Source organism: Eschrichtius robustus, chromosome 6 (genome assembly GCF_028021215.1).
Source record: "Eschrichtius robustus isolate mEscRob2 chromosome 6, mEscRob2.pri, whole genome shotgun sequence".
Classification (NCBI taxonomy): domain Eukaryota; kingdom Metazoa; phylum Chordata; class Mammalia; order Artiodactyla; family Eschrichtiidae; genus Eschrichtius; species Eschrichtius robustus.
In genome coordinates, this window is record NC_090829.1 from 81,068,301 (window position 1) to 81,094,724 (window position 26,424).

Sequence of the window (26,424 nt, forward strand, 5' to 3'; positions counted from 1 at the left end):
CTCCACCCCTCTCTTACACCAAGCACTTCTTTCCAACTGTTATTTTTAAAAAACATTTATTTATTTATTTGGCTGCCTTGGCTCTTAGTTGCGGCACGCGGGCTTAGTTGCCCTGTGGCATGTGGGATCTTAGTTCCCTGACCAGGGATCGAACCCGCATCCCCTGCATTGGAAGGCAGATTCTTAACCACTGGGCCACCAGGAAAGTCTCACAATTGCTATTTTAATATAGAGAATTCAGCATCTACTGTTTTCTCCAATCCCACAGACCGTAAATCACATTTTTTGTACATAACAGAATTCCATACCAATAAAACAATTAAACGATTCAGATATTCCATGGAGTTTTATTTGAAAAAGAAAAAAAAAAAGAGCCTTTTTCGTGTATATGTTTCTATTGAATCCTAGGTACAGATGTCCAAGGATATGGGGCAATTGCGGTTAAGTATGAATAGGAAAGTTGAAATGGTATCTTTGTAAGCTTCTTTAAATTCACAATGGAGATAAAGCTCTGTAAAATGAGCTCTCTCTCCTCTCTAAGGTGGCTAATTATGGGGAAAATAACGAAGACTTCTGCGTTCTTTCTTAGTAGTAATGGCTTAGAATAAGCTGAACCGCCACCCCCAATCCAGGGAGATGTATCCTGCCCTTATATTAACTATATACAGGTTATTTTCAGGTCATGAGAAACAGTCTCACTTGCTTGTAAGTTCACTGGCTCAGGTAAGCAGACCGTCTTTTTACTGCAAGAGAAGAGCAACAAGAGGGTGTGTCCTCAGGGCAGGTTCCTGGTTGGTCGGGAGAGAGGGCTCAGAGTTGCGTGCGCCTCTGTTTCCGTGATGTCAGGTGAAAGAATTCTACAATCGTCTATGGGATGATTACTCTTGGATTACTACGAGCCCACTTCTGTCCTCTGAGGGCCAGGTGTGGTAAGACTAATACTCTAAATGCCTGCTAGAGGCGGGGTAAAGGGGACAGGGATTCTGGATCCACACCCACGACTGTGACCAGTGGAGGCCAAAGAAGAGGAAATATGCAATGAGCAATGTTTGTTCCAATAAAATCTTACAGAGGAACTAAGTATAGCAGGTAATAAAACATATATATATATAAATATATATTTTATATATATTGTATGTTATAATTATCTATACATATTTAATATATATATTTCAGTTAAAATGGAGTTTCTTATATTAAAGTGGGGATGGGGAATTTAAGTCCAACCTCTTTGTCTTCTTAGCATCCCAACCCAAGATGGCCCTGCAGGAGGTGACCCTGGGTCTTTGTCACCTCCGCATCAAGGAAGCTCATACCCGTGATGAGATTGCACCTCAGCAAGTGCCACATCTAAGGTCAGGATTGGTCCTTGTGGGTGTGTCTGGGGCGGGGTGGATACGGGGCTTACTTGTCATTGATGGGCAAAGGAGCAGTGCAGAACTTCCCGATAATGATAGTCCGGTCTTTTTTCCAAACTCGGTGGGAAGGCTGAAACTTGAGTTTCACCTGGTTTATCTGGCACTGAGGGCTGGGGTGAGCTATGATTCCTTTCCCGTGGCGTTGCTGTCTAGGTCTGTAAGGGAAAGGCAAAGTAACTTACTGCCGCACATGTTTGGCCTTTGCCTCCCCTTGGCTCCTAGGGGCTCTGCGGGTAGCCCGGTCCGTTAGTTCCTGGAAGGTGGGCTCCACGGTCCTCTGCATCACCCTCACCAGCCCCTCGGCCCACACCCTCACAGCTTTGAATGTGATGCAGAAAATAGGTGTTGCTTTTTGAAAGTAAATAAGTGGACCCTGCAGCAAAATAGTAGCCCTTGGATTTTCACATCTGGAAAAGGGTCCGAGTTAGTGAAGATCTGAATTCAGGTTAGTGAAGATCTGAATTCTGATTAGTGAATATCTTCAGTCTCAGGTCCCTCTACCTGGAAGTAGAGGCCTCTTCTAGGATGTTCAGTTCCAAGAATTTTGTGTGAGGACTACTCTATTTTAGACTGAGTGTGAAAGTGTAGATGGAAACAAGTGAACAAACACACAACAGGCCTCGAAGCCAGACAGAGCTGCGGTGGAGTCCAGGTGTGGTCTCCTCCCAGCTGTGGCTTTGGAGTCACACAGCCCTAGGTCTAAGCCCCAGCCCCCCCTCCCCTGTGCCCTGCTCTGGCCTGTTCCAGTCCCCTCTGGGCTCAGAAAGAGGCATTGTGAGAAAGAGGGAGAGCCCGGAGGGCGCTGCTTTCCCCTCCGCTGTGGCACCGGGTGTTGTCTAAACTGAGCATGGTTTCCCTTTCCTTTCTGGCCTCTTCACACTGATGAAATGTCTTCTTTGTGTACTTTCTAACCCAGGATTAGTCATATAGTTTGTTTTGTCCTTTTGAGGATGATTCGGTAAAACTTTGTTTAAAAGCTGTTCCATTTTCTTAGTTTCTCTCTCTCTTTCTTTCTTCTTCTGTTTTTTTTAGATTTCAAAAGTGTTTTGAAGTATTTCAGAGGAAAAAATAAGAAGATTATTCACTTTAACAGTCTGCTTGGATGGAGAGCTTGCAAACTAGAAGGGCTACAAAGGACACTGTGAGTGAGTGGCCTGGGGACTTGGCCTGGGTAAATTTTCTAATTGGAAGGAAATCTTGGGGTTTCACAAAGTTATAGAAAGTAGGGGAAAGACCACACATAAACCCCCTCCCTTCTTTTCAATTTCTGTTCTGCAAGAGGAAACAAGAACCAAGGAATTGAAGATAATCATGTTCTGATAGCCTTCTTCAAAACAGTAACGCAAATCTCTTTGGGGAGAAAGAAGAAGGAATCTGTGGATGTCCATTCAGATCACTCAGGGAGCTTCTAACAGTGTAGTGGTTGAAGCCATACCTGGAGTTTCTACTGCTACTGGTCTGGGGTGGGGCTTGCTGTCAGTATTCTTTAAAGCTCTCCAGGTGGTTCTAACAAGCAGCCAGAGTCGTGTGTCATTGTTATGATTCCTGCCAGTGTCGGCTCATCTACCAGTGGGCTGGAAAGGTGATAAAAACACCCTTGCAGAAGTAACGTGACCTTGAACTGATCTAATGAAAATTACTCAGCTATAATCTGCAAGGCTCACGTGGCCACCCCAAGATCTGTGTGGGTGTCCTGACTGCCTGCTGTCCTGTGCTGTGCGGCCTGGGTGAGTTGGAACCCTGCCTGGTGGCAGAGTGTTTGGGAGCCCAGACGTGAGCTCCTCCCAGCAGAAACTTGTCTTTCCCTGACAGCACCGTTAATGTCCATCACTGCAGCCTGAGAAATGTTTCCAAACCCAAATCTGATCCCGTCACTCTCCTGCTTAAAATTCCCAGCAGCTCTCCAAACTGCTCTCAGGATAAAACCCAAAATCCCTACCCTGTCCTTCCAGGCATGGCATGGTCTGACCCTGACTTGCCCCTCCAACCTCCTCTCCCCATGCCTGGTCCCACTGCTGTCTGCTCCCCGTGTCGTATCTCACTAACCCCTGGTCTGGGGGGAAGGATCCTCCAAATCCTTCAGATCTCAACTCAAACACTGTTTCTTCACACTTGGTCAGGCTCTATCTTATTTGTTCTCGTAGCCCCTGCCACTGCTGACAATTGTGCACTTCTGTGTATGGGCACTGGTCACATCCCTATTTGTGCTCCATCCATCCCCCTGCAAACCACGTTTCTCAGGCTCCCCGGCACAGGGGGGAGACTGCTTCAGGCAGTGATTCGGAGCAGCTGCGTTTCCTCCCTGCTTCCAACTCCTGCCAGTCATTCCCACCCTCCACCCCCCATCCCATTCCTTGTTCTACCAACACCACCTGGCTTTGTCCCTCGGGCTCTGGGGTGGAGAGACTCCTGTTGCTGATCTCTGCATTGCCTCCCCACCCTCCTTTTGGGTTTTCAGTTCTCCCAGCACATTTGTAATTAGCTCTTTGTGTTAATTTCCTTCTATTGGAGTGCCTGGCTTGGGCTCTGGTTTCCAGACTGAGCCCTGACTGAGACAGTGATTTATCTGATTGGTCTGTCTCCTGCTGGCTTGTAACTAACCAATGACTTTTTAAAGAAATATGCACCACTGCTGCTGAGTTCCTGTCCCCTGCCAGGCTTGCGGCTCCCTGCAGTTGAGGCTCTCTGCCTGCTTACCTCAAGCCTGGCCCCACCAGCTGCGAGGCCCAAGTGTGACCCAACAAAGGAAGGAAATCAGCCCCAGTTCCAGGGATTGGCACCACTCAGCATCAACCCTGCTGGCCCTCACCTTGCACTCATTTGCTAACTGACCCTCTGCCTGAGAGTCTGTTCTAGAAACCCATCTAGCACTGCTCCCCTCTCCTCCCACCCCTCCGCCCAGAGGTAGGTGCTTCCTAGGCTCTGGCCAGCCCTCCCTGGGCCAATGGCTGAGGCCTTCCTACTTGCTGACATCCCTAATGCCCCCTGCCTGGATTCCTGACGCTGTTTCCTATCAGGGACCCAATCCCCAAATTCTCACCACCTGTTGGGACATTCCATTACTGCTGTCTGCCTGCTTGTCTGCTATTGTCTGAATACACTATACTTGGACCCAGTACTGATCCTGAACCTGGAACAGTTGCCCAGCATGTGCCTGTGGGTCCATCTGTGGTAGGTGCCACCCTCACCCCCATCCTCAGCTCAGCTGGCTCCACCCACCCATCAGTGATCACACAGTGCCTGTCCTGGGATATATGTGCATGTATGTAAATGGAAGGAGAGAAGCCAGCCATGTGGGACACTTACGTACATGGTGATCTTGACCGAGGAGGTGACGCTGCTGCTAAGGAAGGTGACCGTGATGCAGGTGTCCTTTTTTCTCGGCTCCTGCAAGTAAAACTCCACGAGGCTGTGGTGCACTAGGAAACCAAAGCAGAGCAGACAGCTGGGCCAGAGATCAGTGGGTGCAATGCACAAAATGTCCCAGAGAGCAGCAGGGCAGTTAGGAAATCTCGCTCTAGCTCTTAGCAGCTGTGTGACCTGGAGCAGATTACCTGTTGTCGCAGGTTCTCAGCTTCCTCTAGTGTAAATTGGGATCATAAAATTACATGCCCCACAGGTCTGAATGAGTATTAAATGAGTTAATGCATATAAAGTCCTTAGACAGTGCCTGTGCCTAGGAATCATTCAATACATGATAGTTTTTATTATTACTTTTAATCCTAGAATGTGCCACTCTTTGGCACTGTGTCACTCTTTGTTACCAACAAGTGACATTATCCTGATGGTGTGATTTTGAAAGAACCAAAAAGGGTCTATCTTATACTAAACAATTAACTCATAAAATAGAGCAATGCCCCTCCCCCCCTTAGCACACACCCTGTGTCAGGGAACCCACCACGTGTGCGGGAGATGACTACTGCCCTCCCTGTGGTGGCTGGGTGCCTGTGTGGCATCTCCACCCACTTGGGCAGCACAGACACTGAGGCTCTCAAAGCTGGTATTGTCGACACAGACTGGCTGAGCAGCCTGGTTCACGGTGATATCCCAAGACCGGCTGTCCCTTTGGCAAGAGAGGTTAAGAAGGATTACAGCTTCCCCAGCACCCCATCCTTTCCTCATTTAGGGGTAAGCCCATCTGGTGGCACCATGCAGTGACTTCGGTCTCCGAACATTTTCACAGACTCCTTTGGTGGTTGGGACATAGCTAGAGCTCTGCCCTACCTGTACTTTTTCATTTGTCATGTTTTATGGGTGAATATTGGGAGGAGGGACTAAGTGAATTTAAGGAGAGTCAGTCTAAGTTGGAGGAGTGATGTGGTCCATCGGGGCTCATGGGGTTAGTAACAGGACTCACTGCCAAGAACCCAGAAGAAGACAAGAGAGCGCTACACGCTCCCCCCTCCACAGAGCGGAATATCAGATGCCACGTCCCTTCTGTCTCTCTTTCTCAGTTGTTTATTATGGATGCAGATTGTTATGTTGATGGGCAAGGGCTGAACTGGAGTGGATATTTGCAATGTGGAAAAAAGGCTAAATTACATAGCTTTAGGAATTTAATTCTCTGGGCTGAGTTTGATATATTATATCGCTTCTTCCTTTATCAGCATGTATCACTGATTAAGAAAGTTTCCTGAGGTTCTGCTTCTCTCTTCTCTGATTACCCTGAAAGCCCTAGGAGGGCCAGGTCTGCTAACGTTGGGTGGGTGGGAGCTGGTAGTGAAATCCAACCTGCTTGGGAACATGACATGGGAAACAGCACATGAGCCCTGGATGGTTTGCCAGGGGAACTGGGTCCAAGGCCAGGCCTGCTGCTTACTAGTTGTATCGCCTTGCCTAAGTCACTGAACCTCTCTGTGCCTCAGTTCCTTCATCTATAATCAATAACTCCCAACATCACCTCACAGAACATGATGAGGATTAAATGAGGTGATGGGGAGAAAACATTTCAGGTGAAACATTGCTCTACAAGAGAAAAGTAATATTGTTAGAAAAATGAATTTTTTGGAGAAGATTCTCTGTCCATTCTGATGCCTGCCTGGCAGAGGCCAAGGGTGACTGCAGGCCAAGAGTGCTGGGCAATGGGAGCTCAGTGCCATGATGGCTTGGGAGTGGGTAAGAGCGGGAGCTGCCAGGTGGGCTGCCAGGTGGGCGCCCCATACCCCCCACCCCCAGGAGAGGGAAGGCTCAGAGGAGGCAGGCCCGCTGAGGTTTTTAAACAGACACAGCCATCCTTCTGGGGGAATGGGGAGGGAGTCTCACAACAAAAATGAAACAGTCAGAAAATGTATGGCTTGGTGAATCACGCTTAGCAGGGACCTAAAAGTGCCTTTAACTTCCAGGTGTTCCTTGGGCTCCCTGGCTGTGCGTACAGAGAGGAGCCGCCGTGAAGCTGCCCTGGAGCTGGAAGTAGAAACGGGGTGTCTGGTCCCAGCAGCCCTGCCTCCGACCCGGACAAGGTCCTCCCTCAGGCTGGCCTCTGAGGGGCGGCAAGACCCAAGAGTAACTGAGAAATACAGCTGAAAAGAGCGGGTTCTTGGAAGAGGGGGCAGAGACACAAGTATGGAGGCAGATGATGACCTGGAAAAGGTAAAGATTTTGGAGTCAGAAGACCTGGAGTTGAATGCTGACTTCTTCACCCACCCATGTAGCCTTGGGCACATCACCGCTCGGGGCTGGGTTCTCAGATGAGCTGATACATGTGGAAAGCCCACAGATGACTCTTGTGACCCACTTTATTCCTAAGAAGTAACCACGTATTCTCTCTGGCATGAAGTTAGAAACACCCCCATCTCGTCTCCCAAATTCTCCCATTGACAGAGGGAAGGGAATTATTACTTACTGAGTTCCAAGCACTGTGCTGGTGATTGTCTGTGTACTAGGTATTTTATTTTATCCTCACAATTGATTCTTTGAAATAGGTACTGTTATTTTTCCCATTTTCCACATAAGTATATAGAGGTTCAGAAAGGTTAAAAAAACTTGCTCCTGATGACACAGCTGGTAAACGGAGAAGCCGAGATTCAAATCCAGGTCTGAGTGACCACAGAGCCTGAGCTTCGGGCTCTGTCTCACACTTCACCAGGCCCTCTAGTACCAGGAAGGTATAGCCACAAAGATCCCTCCACCAACCAACCAGACACCAGCTGATCAGAAAATCATTTAGAATTAGGGTGGTCATATAATGTCCCATCCAAACCAGCGTACTTCTATTCTGAACACACAATAAACCAGGATAACAGGACCCCAGGATAACAAAATCAGGAAGTATAGTCAACCTAGTTAAGATGAAAATAGCATAGGGAAGGAGGATGGTTCAGCCTGTAATGTATGTCATAGATTCTAAGACACCTTTTTCTCTCACATTAAACATCTCTCACAATCGCTGGCATCTTAGCTTCAATGAAATGCAGTGGTTAGGAGCCATAGTAAACAGCTGGAATATGTATATGAAGGTTCAGTATTCCTCACGGACCCTGACCTAGGAGGACTGCCAGAGTGGGAGACACATAGGATGGGCAATAAGGAGGGGGAAATGTATGCAGGAAGGAGAAATCCAAAAGGTACTCCCAAATACCACTCCAGAGAGAACCTACACTGGAAGGCAGGTTTCCATGTTGGGGTGGGGAGGAATGAGAACCAGTGTGCTGACAGTAAGGTAAGACGCCCCCAGGTTCTCATCCATAGAGCAGTGGTTTGCGCTAGCTCTGAAAAGTTTTGGTTCCATCTAAGACCAGTTGCTGCTGTCCCCCACCTCTCTCTTCCCATGGCATTTTTGCCCCAGTTCTTCACCTCCCACTTCAGCTACCATGCTGGGCTGGACACAGCCCAAGACGGAGCCCTGGACTCAGCTGGGCAGCACACTGGCTGAGCTGAGCAGCTCATTTGCCCGCACTCACCACAATATGGAGCCGTGGAAGTGGTCAGGAGGTAGACACTCACTTCCTTGGGAAGCGGCTCTATCTTAACACCACCTTGTTCCACCAGCCCTGGAGATAAAGAAGCAAAGACAGCAGAGCCCTGAGGAGGCCATTTCAGGTCTCCACAGCACCCAGCCATGTATCGATTAATTCATGCACCCATTTATTCCACAGACAACTGCACCGTATACTCATGATGTGCCATGCCCTGCAGTGAGTCCTGGGATACAAGCAACCCCATCCAGATGGGAATAAACATACAGGTAGACAAAAAATACATTCTGCAGATTATCTGGCCCATTCCCAGGAAGTATTTATAAGAAATTTGAAATGATGTCTTCAACTTGCAAAACAATCTATATGACAGTTGTTTTAATGGCATTTGTATCCTGCGCACTGGAGCACAGGGAGGTGTTTGCGCTGAAGAATAGTGGTTGAGAAGTCAGAGAAGGGCATTCCAGGCAGAAAGTACAGTCTGGGCAAAGGGACACAGGGTGAGGAAACATGAAGTACTCTTGGCAGTATGAGTAGTTACAATCCCTGTGGTGTTTGGAAAAAAGGGAAAGTCTAGCGAGAGATGAGGCGGGGCAGTGTGAAGTTAAACCGTCTGGTCCATCACATCTGTGGGAAACAGTGACATATGCCCGATGAGTAGGAAGTAATGTTGATTCGCTTTATTATGGGAAACCACCCCTACTTTAACATTTTGTCAAGCTGATATTCATTTCATTTCTATAAGCAATGGCAGGCTGCTGCGGTTCTGAGTGGCAGCCAGGAGTGGGAAGTGGGAGAGTGAGGGAGGGGGAGGACCCATTTACACTACCCTGGCGTTTTCCTGGAGCCCTCCACACTGGATGACCCCAGGATATTCACAGCCATGATCTGCACAGGGTGAGTTGAGGCTGGAGCCTCAGCCTTCCTGAGCCCTTCTCTCCAGACTGGCCTGGATCATCCAGGAGTGTGCCCAGGCCACTCGGCAGTTAGGAACCCCTCCAGCTGGCATGTGGCCTCACACCTCTAAGGTGGGCACAGTGTGCCAGCCTCGGGGATTCCCCCAAAACACTTTGACTTACAGCCTATCAGGATTTGGAGAATGGCTGGCCTAGCGAGGAAGACCTACGGTGAGCAGGGGGTCCGAGAGTGGGTACAGGCAATCTGGACTATACCAGTGCTTCTGGAGAGCATCCTGAGGCTGGACTTACATGCCAGTGCCTGTGTGTGTGTGTGTGAGGGTTGTGTGCAGAGCCAGTATGGCATCAGGTAGCAGTATAGAGGGTGAGGGGTGGGACGCAGAGAGCTAAACACCACCTTCCAGGTGAGGACAGGCTGAACGACTCATTGCTTAAGTTTTCTTTACCCCACTCGGATAGACCTCTTGACCATAGGAGATCAGGACTTAAAGAGGTGACAAGACTTGAACTTTCCCCAAACTGTCAAAGGAAGCCAAAGGGGTAGCATTTACCGATCCTTGGACAGGAAAGCAGAAAAGGGTTGAAACAATCCAGACAGTGTCCAGCAAGGAAGACCTTGTAGCTGGTACAAGGAAAGGCCATCAATGGACAGGAATTCTCCAGGGCGCTGATGTAGAGGTGCACAGCCCTCATGTGATCACAGATCAGATAACTGTAGCCTGAACAGGGCAAAAAGAACACAACGAAGGTTTCAGTTCAAGACAAATGGAAACTCCCTCCATGCTACTTACTGTAATTCTATTGAATTTTATACTCCAACAGGCTATAAATACATGGGATGTCCCCCGAGCCACATTTTAAAAATATTAATGAACATGGTTACTACACTCTCACTTTTCTTTTTAATTTTCCTGGATAACTTAGTTAATTTACCAATAAAATTGTTTACATACACACCCATTCTTCCACGATCATAAAAACTCTCTTTCAGAAAATGGGAGCATACAGAGAGCTGGCGATCCTGACCCTCCCTCTCAAAACGGATATCTGTACGTTTTTACCTTCTTCAGCATCACCCAGACAACCAATTTTTTACAACCTCATTGTACCCAACCCAGCAACAAGACAATCAGGGGAGTCCCCCACAGTTCACAGTCCACCCACGAAAGCCAATGCGTTAGACCTTCAAGATGGCAGAGTAAGACACGGAGATCAACTCCCTCCCCACAAATACATCAAAAATACATCTACAGGGGCTTCCCTGGTGGCACAGTGGTTGGGAATCTGCCTGCCAGTGCAGGGGACACGGGTTCGATCCCTGGCCCGGGAGGATCCCACATGCCGCGGAGCAGCTGAGCCCGTGTGCCACAGCTGCTGAGCCTGCGCTCTGGAGCCCGCGAGCCACAACTACTGAAGCCCGCGTGCCTGGAGCCCATGCTCTGCAGCAGGAGAAGCCATCGCAATGAGAAGCCTGCGCACAGCAACGAAGACCCAACGCAGCCATAAATAAATAAATAAATTAATTAATTTAAAAAAAAAATACATCTACATGTGGAACAGCTCCTGTAGAACACCTACTGAATGCTGGCAGAAGACCTCAGACTTCCCAAAAGGCAAGAAAATCCCCACATACCTGGGTAGGGCAAAAGAAAAAAGAAAAAACAGAGACAAAAGAATAGGGATGGGATCTGCCCCTCGGGAAGGCAGCTGTAAAGGAGGAAAGGTTTCCGCACACTAGGAAGCCCCTTCACTGGAGGAGACGGCGGGTGGCGGAGCCTGGGAGCTTCAGAACCACAGAGGAGAGCGCAGCAACAGGGGTGCGCAGGGCAAAGCGGAGAGATTCCCGCACAGAGGATCGGTGCCGACCAGCACTCACCAGCCCGAGAGGCTTGTCTGCTCACCCGCTGGGGCGGGCGGGGGCTGGGAGCTGAGGCTCGGGCTTCGGAGGTCGGATCCCAGGGAGAGGACTGGGGTTGGCTGCGAGAACACAGCCTGAAGGGGGCTAGTGCGCCACAGCTAGCTGGGAGGGAGTCCGGGAAGAAGTCTGAAACTGCCGAAGAGGCAAGAGACCATTGTTTCGGGTGCACGAGGAGAGGGGATGCAGAGCATCGCCTAAACGAGCTCCAGAGACGGGCGCAAGCCACGGCTATCAGCGCAGACCCCAGAGACGGGCATGAGACGCTAAGGCTGCTGCTGCAGCCACCAAGAAGCCTATGTGCAAGCACACGTCACTATCCACACCTCCCCTCCCGGAAGCCTGTGCAGCCCGCCACTGCCAGGGTCCCGTGATCCAGGGACAAGTTCCCCAGGAGAACACATGGTGCGCCTCAGGCTGTTGCAATGTCACACTGGCCTCTGCTGCTACAGGCTCACCCTGTGTTCCAATTATAACTACTGTACCCCTCCCTTCCCCCATCATGAGACAGCCAGAGCCCCCTAATCAGCCGCTGCTTTAACCCCCTTCTGTCTGGGCAGGGAACAGATGCCTGAGGGCAACCTACATGCAGAGGCAGGGCCAAAACCAAAGCTGAACCCCAGGAGCTGTGCAAACAGAAAGGGAAATTTCTCCGTGTAGCCTCAGCAGCAGAAGATTAAATCCCCACAATCAACTTGAGGTTCCCTACATCTGTGGAATACCTGAATAGACAACGAATCAACACAAAATTGAGGTGGTGGACTTTGGGAGCAATGGTAAACTTGGGGTTTGCTGTCTGTGACTGATTTGTTTCTGATTTTTATGTTTATCTTAGTATAGATTTTAGCACTTGTTATCATTGGTGGATTTGTTTATTGGTTTGGTTGCTCTCTTGTTTTTATTATTATTTTATTATTACTTTTTAAAAATAATTTTTATTTTATTTTATTTTATTTTATTTTATTTTATTTCTTTCTTTTTTTCTCCCTCTTCTTCTGAGGCGTGTGGCTGACACGGTCTTGGTGCTCCGGCCTGGTGTCAGGCCGGAGCCTCTGAGGTGGGAGAGCTGAGTTCAGGACACTGGACCACCAGAGACCTCCTGGCCCCACATAATATCAATTGGCGAGAACTCTCTAAGAAATCTCCATCTCAATGCTAAGACCCAGCTCCACCCAACGGAGCTGGGCATGGCACAGGGCATCCAGCAAGCTCCAGTGCTGGACGCCCCATGCCAAACAACTAGCAAGACAGGAACACAACACAACCCATTAGCAGAGAGGCTGCTTAAAATCATACTAAGTTCACAGACACCCCAAAACACACCACCGTACCCAGCCTTGCCCACCAGAAAGACAAGATCCAGCCCCACCCACCAGAACACAGGCACCGGTCCCCTCCACCAGGAAGCCTACACAAGCCACTGGACCAACCTCACCCACTGGGCATAGACACCAAAAACAACAGGAACTATGAACCTGCAGCCTGCAAAAAGGAGACCCCAAACACAGTAAGTTAAACAAAATGAGAAAACAGAGATATATGCAACAGATGAAGGAGCAAGGTAAAAACCCACCAGACCAAACAAATGAAGAGGAAACAGGCAGTCTACCTGAAAAAAGAATTCAGAGTAATGATAGTAAAGGTGATCCAAAATCTTGGAAATAGAATGCAGAAAATACAAGAAACATTTAACAAGGAAAAAGAAGAACTAAAGAGCAAACAAACAATAATGAACAACACAATAAATGAAATTTAAAATTCTCTAGAAGGAATCAATAGCAGAATAACTGAGGCAGAAGAATGGATAAGGGACCTGGAAGATAAAATAGTGGAAACAACTACCACAGAACCGAATAAAGAAAAAAGAATGAAAAGAATTGAGGACAATCTCAGAGACCTCTGGGACAACATTAAATGTGCCAACATTTGAATTATAGGGGTCCCAGAAGAAGAAGACAAAAAGAAAGGGTCTGACCTACAATAACAAACCCAAAACATTTAAGAAAATGGGAATAGGAACATACATATCAATAATTACCTTAAATGCAAATGGATTAAATGCTCCCACCAAAAGACACAGACTGGCTGAATGGATACAAAAACAAGACCCATATATATGCTGTCTACAAGAGACCCACTTCAGACCTAGAGACACATACAGACTGAAAGTGAGGGGATGGAAAAAGATATTCCATGCAAATGGAAATCAAAAGAAAGCTGGAGTAGCAATTCTCATATCAGACAAAATAGACTTTAAAATAAAGACTATTACAAGAGACAAAGAAGGACACTATATAATGATCAAGGGATCGATCCAAGAGGAAGGTATAACAATTGTAAATATTTATGCACCCAACATAGGAGCACCTCAATACATAAGGCAAATACTAACAGCCATACAAGGGGAAATCGACAGTAACACAATCATAGTAGGGGACTTTAACACCCCACTTTCACCAATGGACAGATCATCCAAAATGAAAATAAATAAGGAAACACAAGCTTTAAATGATACATTAAACAAGATGGACTTAATTGATATTTATAGGACATTCCACCCAAAAACAACAGAATACACATTTTTCTCAAGTGCTCATGGAACATTCTCCAGGATAGATCATATCTTGGGTCACAAATCAAGCCTTGGTAAATTTAAGAAAATTGAAATCGTATCAAGTATCTTTTCCGACCACAAGGCTATGAGACTAGATATCAATTACAGGAAAAGATCTGTAAAAAACACAAACACATGGAGGCTACACAATACACTACTTAATAACGAAGTGATCACTGAAGAAATCAAAGGGGAAATCAAAAAATACCTAGAAACAAATGACAATGGAGACACGACAACCCAAAACCTATGGGATGCAGCAAAAGCAGTTCTAAGAGGGAAGTTTATAGCAATACAAGCCTACATCAAGAAACAGGAAACATCTCAAATAAACAACCTAACCTTGCACCTAAAGCAATTAGAGAAAGAAGAACAAAAAAACCCCAAAGCTAGCAGAAGGAAAGAAATCATAAAGATCAGATCAGAAATAAATGAAAAAGAAATGAAGGAAACAATAGCAAAAATCAATGAAACTAAAAGCTGGTTCTTTGAGAAGATAAACAAAATTGATAAACCATTAGCCAGACTCATCAAGAGAAAAAGGGAGAAGACTCAAATCAATAGAATTAGAAATGAAAAAGGAGAAGTAACCACTGACACTGCAGAAATACAAACGATCATGAGAGATTACTACAAGCAACTCTATGTCAGTAAAATGGACAACCTGGAAGAAATGGACAGATTCTTAGAAATGCACAACCTGCCGAGACTGAACCAGGAAGAAATAGAAAATATGAACAGACCAATCACAAGCACCGAAATTGAAACTGTGATTAAAAACCTTCCAACAAACAAAAGCCCAGGACCAGATGGCTTCACAGGTGAATTCTATCAAACATTTAGAGAAGAGCTAACACCTATCCTTCTCAAACTCTTCCAAAATATTGCAGAGGGAGGAACACTCCCAAACTCATTCTACGAGGCCACCATCACCCTGATACCAAAACCAGACAAAGATGTCACAAAGAAAGAAAACTACAGGCCAATATCACTGATGAACACAGATGCAAAAATCCTCAACAAAATACTAGCAAACAGAATCCAACAGCACATTAAAAGGATCATACACCATGTTCAAGTGGGGTTTATCCCAGGAATGCAAGGATTCTTCATTATACGCAAATCAATCAACGTGATACACCATATTAACAAATTGAAGGAGAAAAACCATATGATCATCTCAATAGATGCAGAGAAAGCTTTCGACAAAATTCAACACCCATTTATGATAAAAGCCCTGCAGAAAGTAGGCATAGAGGGAACTTACCTCAACATAATAAAGGCCATATATGACAAACCCACAGCCAACATCGTTCTCAATGGTGAAAAACTGAAACCATTTCCTCTAAGATCAGGAACAAGACAAGGTTGTCTACTCTCACCACTATTATTCAACATAGTTTTGGAAGTTTTAGCCACAGCAATCAGAGAAGAAAAAGAAATAAAAGGAATCCAAATTGGAAAAGAAGAAATAAAACTGTCACTGTTTGTAGATGACATGATACTATACATAGAGAATCCTAAAACTGCCACCAGAAAACTACTAGAGCTAATCAATGAATTTGGTAAAGTAGCAGGATACCAAATTAATGCACAGAAATCTCATGCATTCCTATACACTAATGATGAAAAATCTGAAAGAGAAATTAAGGAAACACTCCCATTTACCACAGCAACAAAAAAAATAAAATACCTAGGAATAAACCTAACTAAGGAGACAAAAGACTTGTATGCAGAAAACTATAAGACACTGATGAAAGAAATTAAAGACGATACAAACAGATGGAGAGATATACCACGTTCTTGGATTGGAAGAATCAACACTCTGTAAATGACTCTACTACCCAAAGCAATCTACAGATTCAAAGCAATCCCTATCAAACTATCAATGGCATTTTTCACAGAACTAGAACAAAAAATTTCACAATTTGTATGGAAACACAAAAGACCCCGAATAGCCAAAGCAATCTTGAGAAAGAAAAACAGAGCTGGAGGAATCAGGCTCCCTGACTTCAGACTATACTACAAAGCTACAGTAATCAAGACAGTATGGTAGTGGCACAAAAACAGAAATATAGATCAATGGTACAGGATAGAAAGCCCAGAGATAAACCCACGCACATATGGTCACCTTGTTTTTGATAAAGGAGGCAAGAGTATACAATGGAGAAAAGACATCCTCTTCAATAAGTGGTGCTGGGAAAACTGGACAGCTACATGTAAAAGAATGAAATTAGAACACTCCCTAACACCATACACAAAAATAAACTCAAAATGGATTAAAGACCTAAATATAAGGCCAGACACTATAAAACTCTTTGGGGAAAACATAGGCAGAACACTCTATGACATAAATCACAGCAGCATCCTTTTTGACCCATATCCTAGAGAAATGGAAATAAAAACAAAAATAAACAAATGGGACCTAATGAAACAAAAGCTTTTGCACAGCAAAGGAAACCATAAACAAGAGGAAAAGAGAACCCTCATAATGGGAGAAAATACTTGCAAATGAAGCAACTGACAAAGGATTAATCTCCAAAATATACAAGCAGCTCATGCAGCTCAGTATCAAAAAAACAAACAACCCAATCCAAAAATGGGCAGAAGACCTAAGTAGATATCTCTCCAAAGAAGATATACAGATTGCCAACAAACACATGAAAGGATGCTCAACATCACTAATCATTAGAGAAATGCAAATCAAAACTACAATGAGGTATCACCTCACACTGGTCAGAATGGACATCATCAAAAATTCTAGAAACAATAAATGCTGGAGAGGGTGTGGAGAAAAGAGAACCCTCCTGCACTTCTGGTGGGAATGTAAATTGATACAGCCACTATGGAGAACAGTATGGAGGTTCCTTAAAAAACTAAAAATAGAACTACCATATGACCCAGCAATCCCACTACTGGGCATATACCTTGAGAAAACCATAATTCAAAAAGAGTCATGTACCACAACGGTCATTGCAGCTCTATTTACAATAGCCAGGACATGGAAGCAACCTACTTGTCCATTGACAGATGAATGGATAAAGAAGATGTGGCACACATATACAATGGAATATTACTCAGCCATTAAAAGAAACAAAATTGAGTTATTTGTAGTGAGATGGATGGACTTGGAGTCTGTCATACAGAGTGAAGTAAGTCAGAAAGAGAAAAACAAATACCGTATGCTAACATATATATATATGGACTCTAAAAAAAAAAAAAAAAAGGTTCTAATGAACCTAGGGGCAGGACAGGAATAAAGACGCAGACGTAGAGAATGGACTTGAGGACACAGGGAGGGGAAAGTGTAAGCCTGGACGAAGTGAGAGAGTGGCATGGACATATATACACTACCAAATGTAAAATAGATAGCTAGTGGGAAGCAGCTACATCGCACAGGGAGATCAGCTAGGTACTCTGTGACCACCTAGAGGGGTGGGATAGGGAGGGTGGCAGGGAGACGCAAGAAGGAGGGGATATGAGGATATATGTATACATATAGCTGATTCACTTTGTTATACAGCAGAAACTAACACAACATTGTAAAGCAATTATACTCCAATAAAGATGTTAAAAAAAAAAAGAAAGGGGAAAGGTTGGTGTGTAAGCACATTCATTGTATTATTATTAACAACAATAATAAAAATTGGAACCAACCTAAAAAAAAAAAAGCCAGTGTGTTGAGGTTCACCTCACCAAGTGACTGATACACTGAATTTGCCAAATGTCCCAACATAACAGACACTTGGTTTTCTGGTTATTGTTGTTGTTGACTATTTTATTTTATTGAATTTTATTTTATTTTATTTTTATACAGCAGGTTCTTATTAGTTATCTATTTTATACATATTAGTGTATATATGTCAATCCCAATCTCCCAGTTCATCACACCACCACCACCACCACCCACCCCCACTTTCCCCCCTTTTGTTGACTATTTTAAAATTTGTAATAATTCACACTGAATGCATTTGCTGGAGCTAAGAGGTCTATAATGAGCCATAACTCCAGGGTTTAGGGTCTTCAGACTCTTCTTTCACCTTGGGACCCCCTCTCTGGGACCAGAACCAAGTCTGAGCTGCTTGCTGACTTTCCTTTCCCCCAGAGTTGGGACACTGTCTATGGCCAACCTCCTTCTAGCTACAACAGGGAGCTGGGAGACACAAACTAAATCCTTCTCAGATTGTGTTATGAAGAAAAAAAAAGTGGCCAATTAAAATGCCAAAGAAATTTTCAAAAGCCATTAAAATCAAACTATCCCATCTGATCAGAATTGCTGAAAAATTTATGAATTGTTAAAAGAAACATGTTTTTGGAAAATCAGTATAGTTGGTAAGTTTGGATTAGTGGTTACTCAACACAGTTGTCAAAAGAATCCTTAAAATGTTAAAATTTTGGTAAAGCAGGAAAAGGTTAAAAACATAGTAATCAGAAATCAAAATAAAATTCCCATATGAAATGTTGGTAGGTTGGCTATATTCATAAGAATATAAGAAGACTACACAATCCTTAACGCTTAGCTTTTGATACATTTAAAATTATTTAAAATTATGCTAAGAATATATTCAATTAATATATCCAAAAAGAACATTCCAGAAGAATAAATTTAGAAGAGAAGAAATGTATATTCACTGAATGTATTCAAGAAGATTATCTTGAAAGCAATTTTAGAGAACTTAAATTTAGTTAGTCTGGGGAAATGGTCATGCACTGAATTGATCCTTCAGCTAGCTAGCTTTGGGCACATCAGTCTGTTTCTGCCACAACGAGGCTCTGCAGAGGATGTAGCTGCTGTGGACTCTGCCACAAAGTGGGGCCCAGGAAGAAGAGAGGTTATTGGCTTGAGTGACGTTGGATCACAATAGGGCCTAAGAAGTGGGGAGGGAGCCTAAATATGGAGCAGGCTTTTAATTTCAGGCACTCCTCTCCTAGAATTCCTGGGCTCCAAAGACATCCATTTAATAAATGCTGAGTAAGCTTGATGGGACACAGCAAAGGACACTGTAAGGAAGACCCCCTATGGCCCAAACTGGTTGACTCAACACGAAGCCTGTTGGTAAATTCCAGTCTCTGGGGCAGCCAAACACCAACTCTCTCTGGCTTTCTGACCTGCAGAAATGGAGGTGGGACAGCCGGGTTGGTCTTGGCCTCCGTTGACGAAGTAGTCCACATGTCCAACAGGAATCCGAATACCCAAATCTGCAAGGAGGCAGAACCCCGTTACCCTCTTACTGCAGGGGCCTATTTTCCAGGTCCCATAGCAGGGTCCACCGGCAGCAGAGCCTGAGGTCTGACCGTGGGGGTCCACCCCCTCTCTGTGCTGAATGGGTGCCCACTTCATTCCTAAGTGCTGGGAGACTACAGAACTAGCCCTCAGATGGTTTTCTAAACAGGTTTTGCCGTGCTGAAAGGAAGTTAAGAAGAAATTTATAAGAAGATACTCATATTTGCCTAATAAAATCAAGGAAAATATCCCTTAATATAAGTTTTTATGAATCAGTAAATGTTATAATAAGCTTGGTAAATTTCCTTGTTGAATAGTTTCTATTTTGCTTTAAGTGATAGTTCAGATATGTGTGTGTGGGACCACATTTCCAGTCTCCCACATATTTTTGTGCTTTCATGACTGAGCAGAAATATAATCTGGCTACAAAGAGATGAGTTTGAGAGGCTGTAGCCTGCATCTCACCATTGTGACTCTATCTGACCCCTCAGACTCGGTCAGATTCAGCTGCCAAAGACCCTGATTTTCTTCTTCATATTATCTATCACAGTTGTAAGCAACTGAGCGTGTATTACGTGCTTAACGTCATCTATCCAGGGGTTAAGTGATGACCTAGAATTCATCCTCGCCCATCATCTGTCGGGTCAGCTCTACCTCCAAAATATATTTTGAGTCTTTCTACTTCTCTCTGTCTCTACTGCCACCACCTTTGCCCATGCCACTATTGTCCCCCTCACCCAGGCCACCACCGCAAACACCCTCCAGTGAGGCTTCCCTTACTGCCCACTGGCAGTCCATTCTCTGCCCAGCAGCCAGAGTATTCTTTTAAGGAAATCCAAACCGCCGCCCTCTCCTCACTGATCATAGAATAAAATTTAAACTCCTCGCCATGTCCAGCCTGGTCCTGCTCCCTTTTCTCAGCACATCACTCACTGCGCTCTAACCATGTGGCTCTTCTGCCTGCCCCCACCCACAAGGCTTTCGTTTTGGCTGTCCTCTCCCCCTAGAGTGTTCTTCTCCCCGCTCTTTCCAGTGCTGGCTCGTTCTCATCCACAAAGTCTCACCTCAAATATCACCTCCTTGGCCAGATTTTCCTCAATAATCCTATTTGAAGTAGACCCCGAACCCCCTGCTGAGTCACACTTCTCCCATATCCCTCATTATCATAATCAGAGGGTGGAATTATCTTGACTGCTCGCTTGTATGTAAGCTCCACCACGGCAGGGCCTTTACCCGTCTTTTTTCCTGCTCTATCCCCAACACCAGCACAGTACCTGGCACACGTTAGTGCCAAATACTTATTTATTGAACAAATTAGTGAACAAATGCTTGCCGATTAGCTTGTAAGTTCCATGTGGGCAGGGATCTTATTTGGTGCCTTGTGCATTGCAGTATTCTCAGTGCCTGCTACATAGATCATAAAGACCAACTGAATACATGGAATGCCTTTTTTTTTTTTAAATCACATTAGGAAGTGGCTCCAACTTTGAAGGGGACTGAGAGGCTTAGCACAGGTAAACAGGGACCAATGAGTCACCTATTTAGCAAATTTAGGAATATAAGGCGTTAACCTTGTTAATTGACATGGTTAATTAACTTAATAGCTAAGCAGAGGGCTATGGGCTTTGGTTTCCTATCTGTGAAATGGAGGTGGGAAAGAGGGTTGAATAATATGATTGCATGAGTTTCTTCCAGAATCCTGAATCCGTGAGTCTTGAATGCTAAAAGAAGGCTTCTAGGCAAATGGAATGAGACATGGCCATCTCTCAGTTGAACTGCAAACTCTTCTGGTCAGAGACAAATGTAACTTCTTCTTGTACCCAACACACTGAGCATGGGGCCTGGCACCAGACTCTGTGGGTGTTTGACGTCGAGTAGAAATGAGGAGGAGTGCCCGCTGGTCAGAAGTGCTTAATTTGGTCATGATGGATTCAGAGCCGGGGGTTCTTGCCTGTGCCTGTCATTACTGGAGGGGGCAATTCTCACTCTTCACTAGACTGAGGGCTGGCCTTATCCTCTGGGGAGGAGGGAAGTCCTGATAGGTTTGAGTACCTGCCCCAGGAGTGGAATGCCCCAGTTTCCTGGGGCCAGGCATGTTCACCCTGAAAAAGTAGCAAGACTTTCCCAGGCAGAAGTACCCTCTGAGTACTACCTCAGACAAAGCTTAGTGTTGAATCAGAGTGAGACTCATGACCAAACAGTTTTGGTCCACAAATGAGAATCCTCCTTTCTGCTGCTGGCTAAAAATAAAATCATTCATCTCAGTCTTCAGAGAATGACAGAGCTGGGAGAGACTTTCAAGATCATGCTGGTAAACTCCTCACTGCAACAGAAGCTTGGAGGGGAAGGGTCTCCTCCCAGGGCCACACAGATAAATGCCAGCCTCCTGGCCTCTGCCCTGTGCTCATTCCCCCACCCCAGCTCACTGTCCGTGTCTGTGTGGATGGCTTCCACAAAGAGGGCGTCCCCAGGGTCCAGGCGCTCCTCCAGGCTGGCTCTTGTGTACTCCGGTCCAGCAGGGTCCAGGCCTGCAAGGACAGACATGTCAGGGGCCCTTTCGTGTCAGCCACAGGAACCCTCATGGACCCACTGCACACCTACATGGGCAACCCTTCCAGTTCGGATCAGAGTCCCCCAACAAGGACCCAAGGGCGAGAGAACTAGCTCAGGACCACCTTTCCCAGGAAGCTCTACTCTGTTGTCTCTAACCTCTCAATGACCCAGTTTCTCTGGCTCTGAAATGTGCTTGCTAACACCAACCATTTGGCAAGGATTAATGTCACTAATATTAATCCTCAGGTAGTAATAACAATGGCTATAATTTTTTGAGTAGTTACTATGTGCCAGGCCTTGTGCTGGGCACTTTCACACTTTCTAGTCCTTACAACAACAGAGCAAAGTAAATATTACTTTCCCCAGGCCTTAGCTTGGATCCCTTTTCCTCTTCCTCCCAAAAAGCAGACTATGAGACAAGGATTTAAAGTGCAAGTAGCTTATTTGGGAGAAAATCACAGAAAGCGTAGTGAGGGAGTGGAAAAACCAGTCAGAGAACGAAAGAAAATTTTAATGAATAGATGATCTCTTTGGGTCTCATCCCACTGGGGTCCCTCTGAAGGACTCTGTAGACCATGACTCAGAATTATCTCAATGAAGTGCCAGGAAGCCAGAGTATTTACCACACAGCTCTGGTCCCTTATTGATTGAGGGTAGCTCCTGAAGCATAAAGTTCCCAGCACTTTGTAAGTATTTAGCAAAACTGTCTAAAGGTGATTTCCATAGTGGGCCAAGGATGTATGAGCTGTTACAACCCATTTTACAGTTGTAGAAACTGAGGCTCAGAAAGAAATACATGGCCTCTAACACTGACATTAGAGATCATGCAATAACAACACAATACCATTTTATCCAAAAGGGCCACAATAAGTAAATTTCAGTGGTGATTGATGACTTGATCATAAGAACAAAGGCCCAACACTTCCCTCTGCCTGCCTTAGCAAAGGCTCTTCCAGGTCATGATCTCTCTCTCGCTCTCTCTCGCTCTCTCTCTAAACCTGAGAGGATGGGCAGGGAAGAATGTTACCTGTGATCCGTCCCAGCTGGCCTTTGTAGAAATGTCCTACCATGCCCCCCACGTGGGCCCCCAGGCTGACACCAATGATGTGGATTGAGGACTCTGACACACCCAGCACCTAGAACGGGCATTTACAGTGGGTTACATTTGTGTCACAGCAGCCCCTGGCCTTACAAGGGTAACACTTTTCCCTGAGGCATCAGAAGCAGAAGGTCTTGGGCATGACACACCAGCCACACATGTTTTGGGAAAAAGTGCAGAATCTCACCCTGTTAATCACTTGCCCTCTCCCTGGGCTCCCCACCTTGACAACCCACTCACTTTCCCTTTGGTGTCCAAAGTATGTGAGGCATGACCATGGCCATTTCCTCTTGAGGACCTAGAAGAGTCAGCCATTGGCACCCCTGATGTAACACACAGTGGCATGTTCTACAGAGGAACAGCGGGAGGCTCAGAGAGGTTCAAAAACCTGCCCAAGGTCAGCACTGTACGTGGCTAGGTTGGGATTTGAACCAAAGACCCACAGACTACTGGGTGGCTCTGCTTCCACCTAAAGCTCCTTCTCACATGTCATTTCTTTCTTTCTGACCCCTTGCTTCCCTGTAAGCAGCCAGAACTCACCCCTAGCTCTTCTACACCTACCAGGAGTTTACTGAGGAAACGGGAGATCTCTAGTCCTAGCTTAACCACATTTTCCACGGCTGAGAAGTAGACACCTGTAGAGCCATAAACCCAGTCCACAGCGATCACGTTAACATCTGCTGCCTGCAGAAGGGCACCGATGAATTTATCAATCCAGGAAGGCTTTGTTCCTAAAGCCCTAGACATGGGGCCAAGAAAGGACAGGAGAATTATCTTCCCAGCCAGCATCTATTGTCATGGAAATTACAGTGACATTTCTATAAACAGAACAAACCCAGAGAAAAGGTCACAAGTAAGGGGGGGTGGGGTGGGGTGGGGGCGGTATGGGCACTAAATCCTACAACGCTTTGAGCATAAGGAGGACATAATCTCAAAGTTAGCAGGGCTCCTGACTGCACATGTGGAGCTTGTGTGTAAATTATAAAAGAGTACCTTTGTTCCAGGTGGATGTAGCCTGAGGCCAGGGCTCAGAGCTCAGGTCAGTGTTCAGCCCCACCGGCCCTCAGTCAGGTACCTTTGTGTAATGCATACACCACACAAACCACTGCGCTGACCCTGCTTGTGCTACTCATGGGAAAGAAAAGATAGCTTTGTGTATTAGAGTTAAGATTTGCAATCTTAATTCTCATTCTATAATATAGGCTCTTTCCTTGAGGATGTTTTCATTTACTCATTCATTCATTCACTCTTTCCTTCATTCAACAAATGGGCCAGGCAGTATGCCAGGTGCTTTGTGAGAAATGAAGATAAATAAGATATATTCCTTATCCTTCTGGAACTTAGAGTATAATAGGACTTTTCTAGGAAAAGAAGAAGAATAGGAAAAATTTCAGAGAACTTTCCCAAGAGATTGGGAATGGGGATGAAGTTTTCTCAATGGCCCAGAGCTTGCTCGCGTGGACAGGGGAGCCCAGACTGGGTGTATGCCAGGGAACGTGGCTTTGGGGCATCTGGGAGCGGGCAGCGTGGTGAGGCTGCTGAGCTCTTCAGCTCCATTAGCTACCTCTGGGTTGAGGGCACACACTCAGCGTTGGGTAGTGGCTGAATGCAAGATTTGCCAGAGAAGAGACCTCGGTACAAGAGAGAGAAGGGATGCCTGAGGGAGGATGTGGCTGGGACCCTGGAGTGAAGGACTGGAGAGGCAGAGAGAACCCAGAAATGAGGAAGTGGGGATCCTCTGTGCAGTGCCCCACTGTCCACCTCTTCATCGGGCACCCTCAACTCCAGCTGCTCCACAGCGCTACTCTTTCACCATGTTCTCTCCCTCTCTCCTCTCAGCAACTTTTTTCTGTTTCCGGCATTCTCAGTGGGCTTTGGAGAGAAGATGTTGGAAGGAAGGGTGGTGATTAAATTGGGACTCAGAGACTATGCATTGTAACAAAATTTGGCCTGCAGGGCCTCAAAGAAGTTGAAGAAGTGTGTAGCGCCTGAGAAACGCTAACCTCTGGGAGTGATGGAAGTGAAAGTTTCTTAGGTCATGAAACCCAGGAAAAAGAGAAGAAGAGGAGATAAAACCCTGGATAAAAACACCACGATGTTACCCCTGAGTGACTGCACAAAGCCTACGTCCTCACTGGCTGAGATGAATCATGCAACCCACGCTTCAGGGAGGAAAGGATCACTGAGGCAATCTCTACAACTTCCCTTTTATTCAGATACGGAAACCGAGCCTCCGTGTGCTAAAGTGACTTGCCCAGGGTCACACATATTTACAGTTGGAGAGTGTGTCCAGGGTCACACATATTTACAGTTGGAGAGTGTGTCCAGGGTCACACATATTTACAGTTAGCAGAGGAGTAACGTATGTGACCAACAAGAAAGAACAACACGATGTGTGTTCAGGCTGCTATGAGACATCTTCAAAGTCAGCAGGAGGTGGGCAATGGGACCTGTGACAGGCAGTAAATCCATCTCTCCTTTCGCTCCCCACTAACTTCCTATGGCATTATGGTCACTTTCTAGCTCTTAGCTGAGGTGATCCTATTGGTTGGTTGGCTCCCACCTGAATCCATGGATAACTAGCTTGGCTCCTAGAGTGGCATTGAACCCCGAGTTCCGGATGTCACTACTTTCTTCCACGAGCTGCCCACAGCGAGGATCAGAAGGGGTGAAGAGGAGAAACTGGACTTTGAGATTGGTGCCTCGGAGAAGATTAGCATTCTGGAAGTCAGTGCACTTTGTCTGTGGGGTAGGAGGTACATCTCCTAGAGGAAAAAGCAAACAAACAAATAAAAAACCAAGAAATATCCAAGGTGAGGTCATCTGTTCTTAAAAGGAAAAAAGGTGTTCTTGAAAGGAAGAGAGAAACAGGAGCTTATAGGCATTCATCATAAATCAGCAAGTGTAATAATCAGACTCATTTATTAAAAGCATCACTTCTGTAACAAAAATCTGTGAATATTTTTCATGTATAAAGATAAAACACCAGAGAAGAATATGAATATTGCTCAGCTAGAGAAGATTAAAGGCCATGGTGAAATGGATATTGTCATGGGCTAAACTGAGTCCCCCCACCCCTGCAAAAATTCATGTGTTGAAGTCCTAACCCCTAATACCTCAGAATGTGACTATATTTGGAGATAGGGTCCCTACAGAGGTAATTACATTGAAATGAAGCCATTAGGGTGGACCCTTATTCAATATGACTGGTGTCCTAATAAGAAGAGGCAATTTGGTCACAGAGAAGAAAGATGATGTGGAGACACATGGAGTAGACAGCCATCTACAAGCCAAAGAGAGAGGCCTGGAATGGCTCCTTCACTCACAGCCCTCAGAAGGAACAAACCCTACTGCCACCTTAATCTCAGACTTCCAGCCTCCAGAACTGGGAGATGATAAACTTCTGTTGTTTAAGCCACCCAGTCTCTGGCATTTTGTTACAGCAGTCCTAGCTAAATAATACAGTTTTCTGGGCTATGAAATGAGCAGTTGCCCTGGGGACTAGGTCCATTCTGGTCTGAGCACCCCATTCCAGAGGGTTTCAAACTCCCCCCTCCAGCCTCCTCACTTCTTTTCCTTATAAGCAGTCCAGAGCCACTCCAGAGCCTTCCAGCGCCCAGCACATGGCTGCCCAGCCAGATGGTAGAGAGGACCCTTAATGAGCTGTATGTATTCTACGGTGCCTTCCAACAGGTACGTTTAAACGCGATATTTTATGGTCAAGGTCACTGAAAGGCCTTCTACAATACTGAACGGAAACAGCAGCATGA

General features: G+C 45.6%; 1 protein-coding gene across 3 annotated transcripts in view; it reads right to left on the reverse strand.

Moving 5' to 3' along the window:
* Positions 1–379: 379 nt before the first annotated feature.
* The window catches only part of PLA1A (phospholipase A1 member A), a 32,981-nt gene continuing 6,936 nt past the window's right edge, over positions 380–26,424 (reverse strand). Inside the window, exons 2-11 of one of the 3 annotated variants that reach the window (XM_068545518.1) lie at positions 25,218–25,419; positions 23,216–23,393; positions 22,583–22,691; positions 21,429–21,530; positions 18,888–18,977; positions 9,801–9,968; positions 8,318–8,407; positions 4,729–4,837; positions 1,409–1,573; positions 380–743 (exon numbers count right to left, since the gene is read on the reverse strand). In XM_068545518.1, coding sequence (XP_068401619.1) covers positions 659–743; positions 1,409–1,573; positions 4,729–4,837; positions 8,318–8,407; positions 9,801–9,968; positions 18,888–18,977; positions 21,429–21,530; positions 22,583–22,691; positions 23,216–23,393; positions 25,218–25,419 — 1,298 coding nt within the window. In that variant the 3' untranslated portion in view covers positions 380–658. Of the gene's footprint in view, positions 744–1,408; positions 1,574–4,724; positions 4,838–8,317; positions 8,408–9,800; positions 9,969–18,887; positions 18,978–21,428; positions 21,531–22,582; positions 22,692–23,215; positions 23,394–25,217; positions 25,420–26,424 lie in introns of those variants that run through there. The other 2 variants (XM_068545519.1, XM_068545520.1) reach the window with 2 other exon arrangements.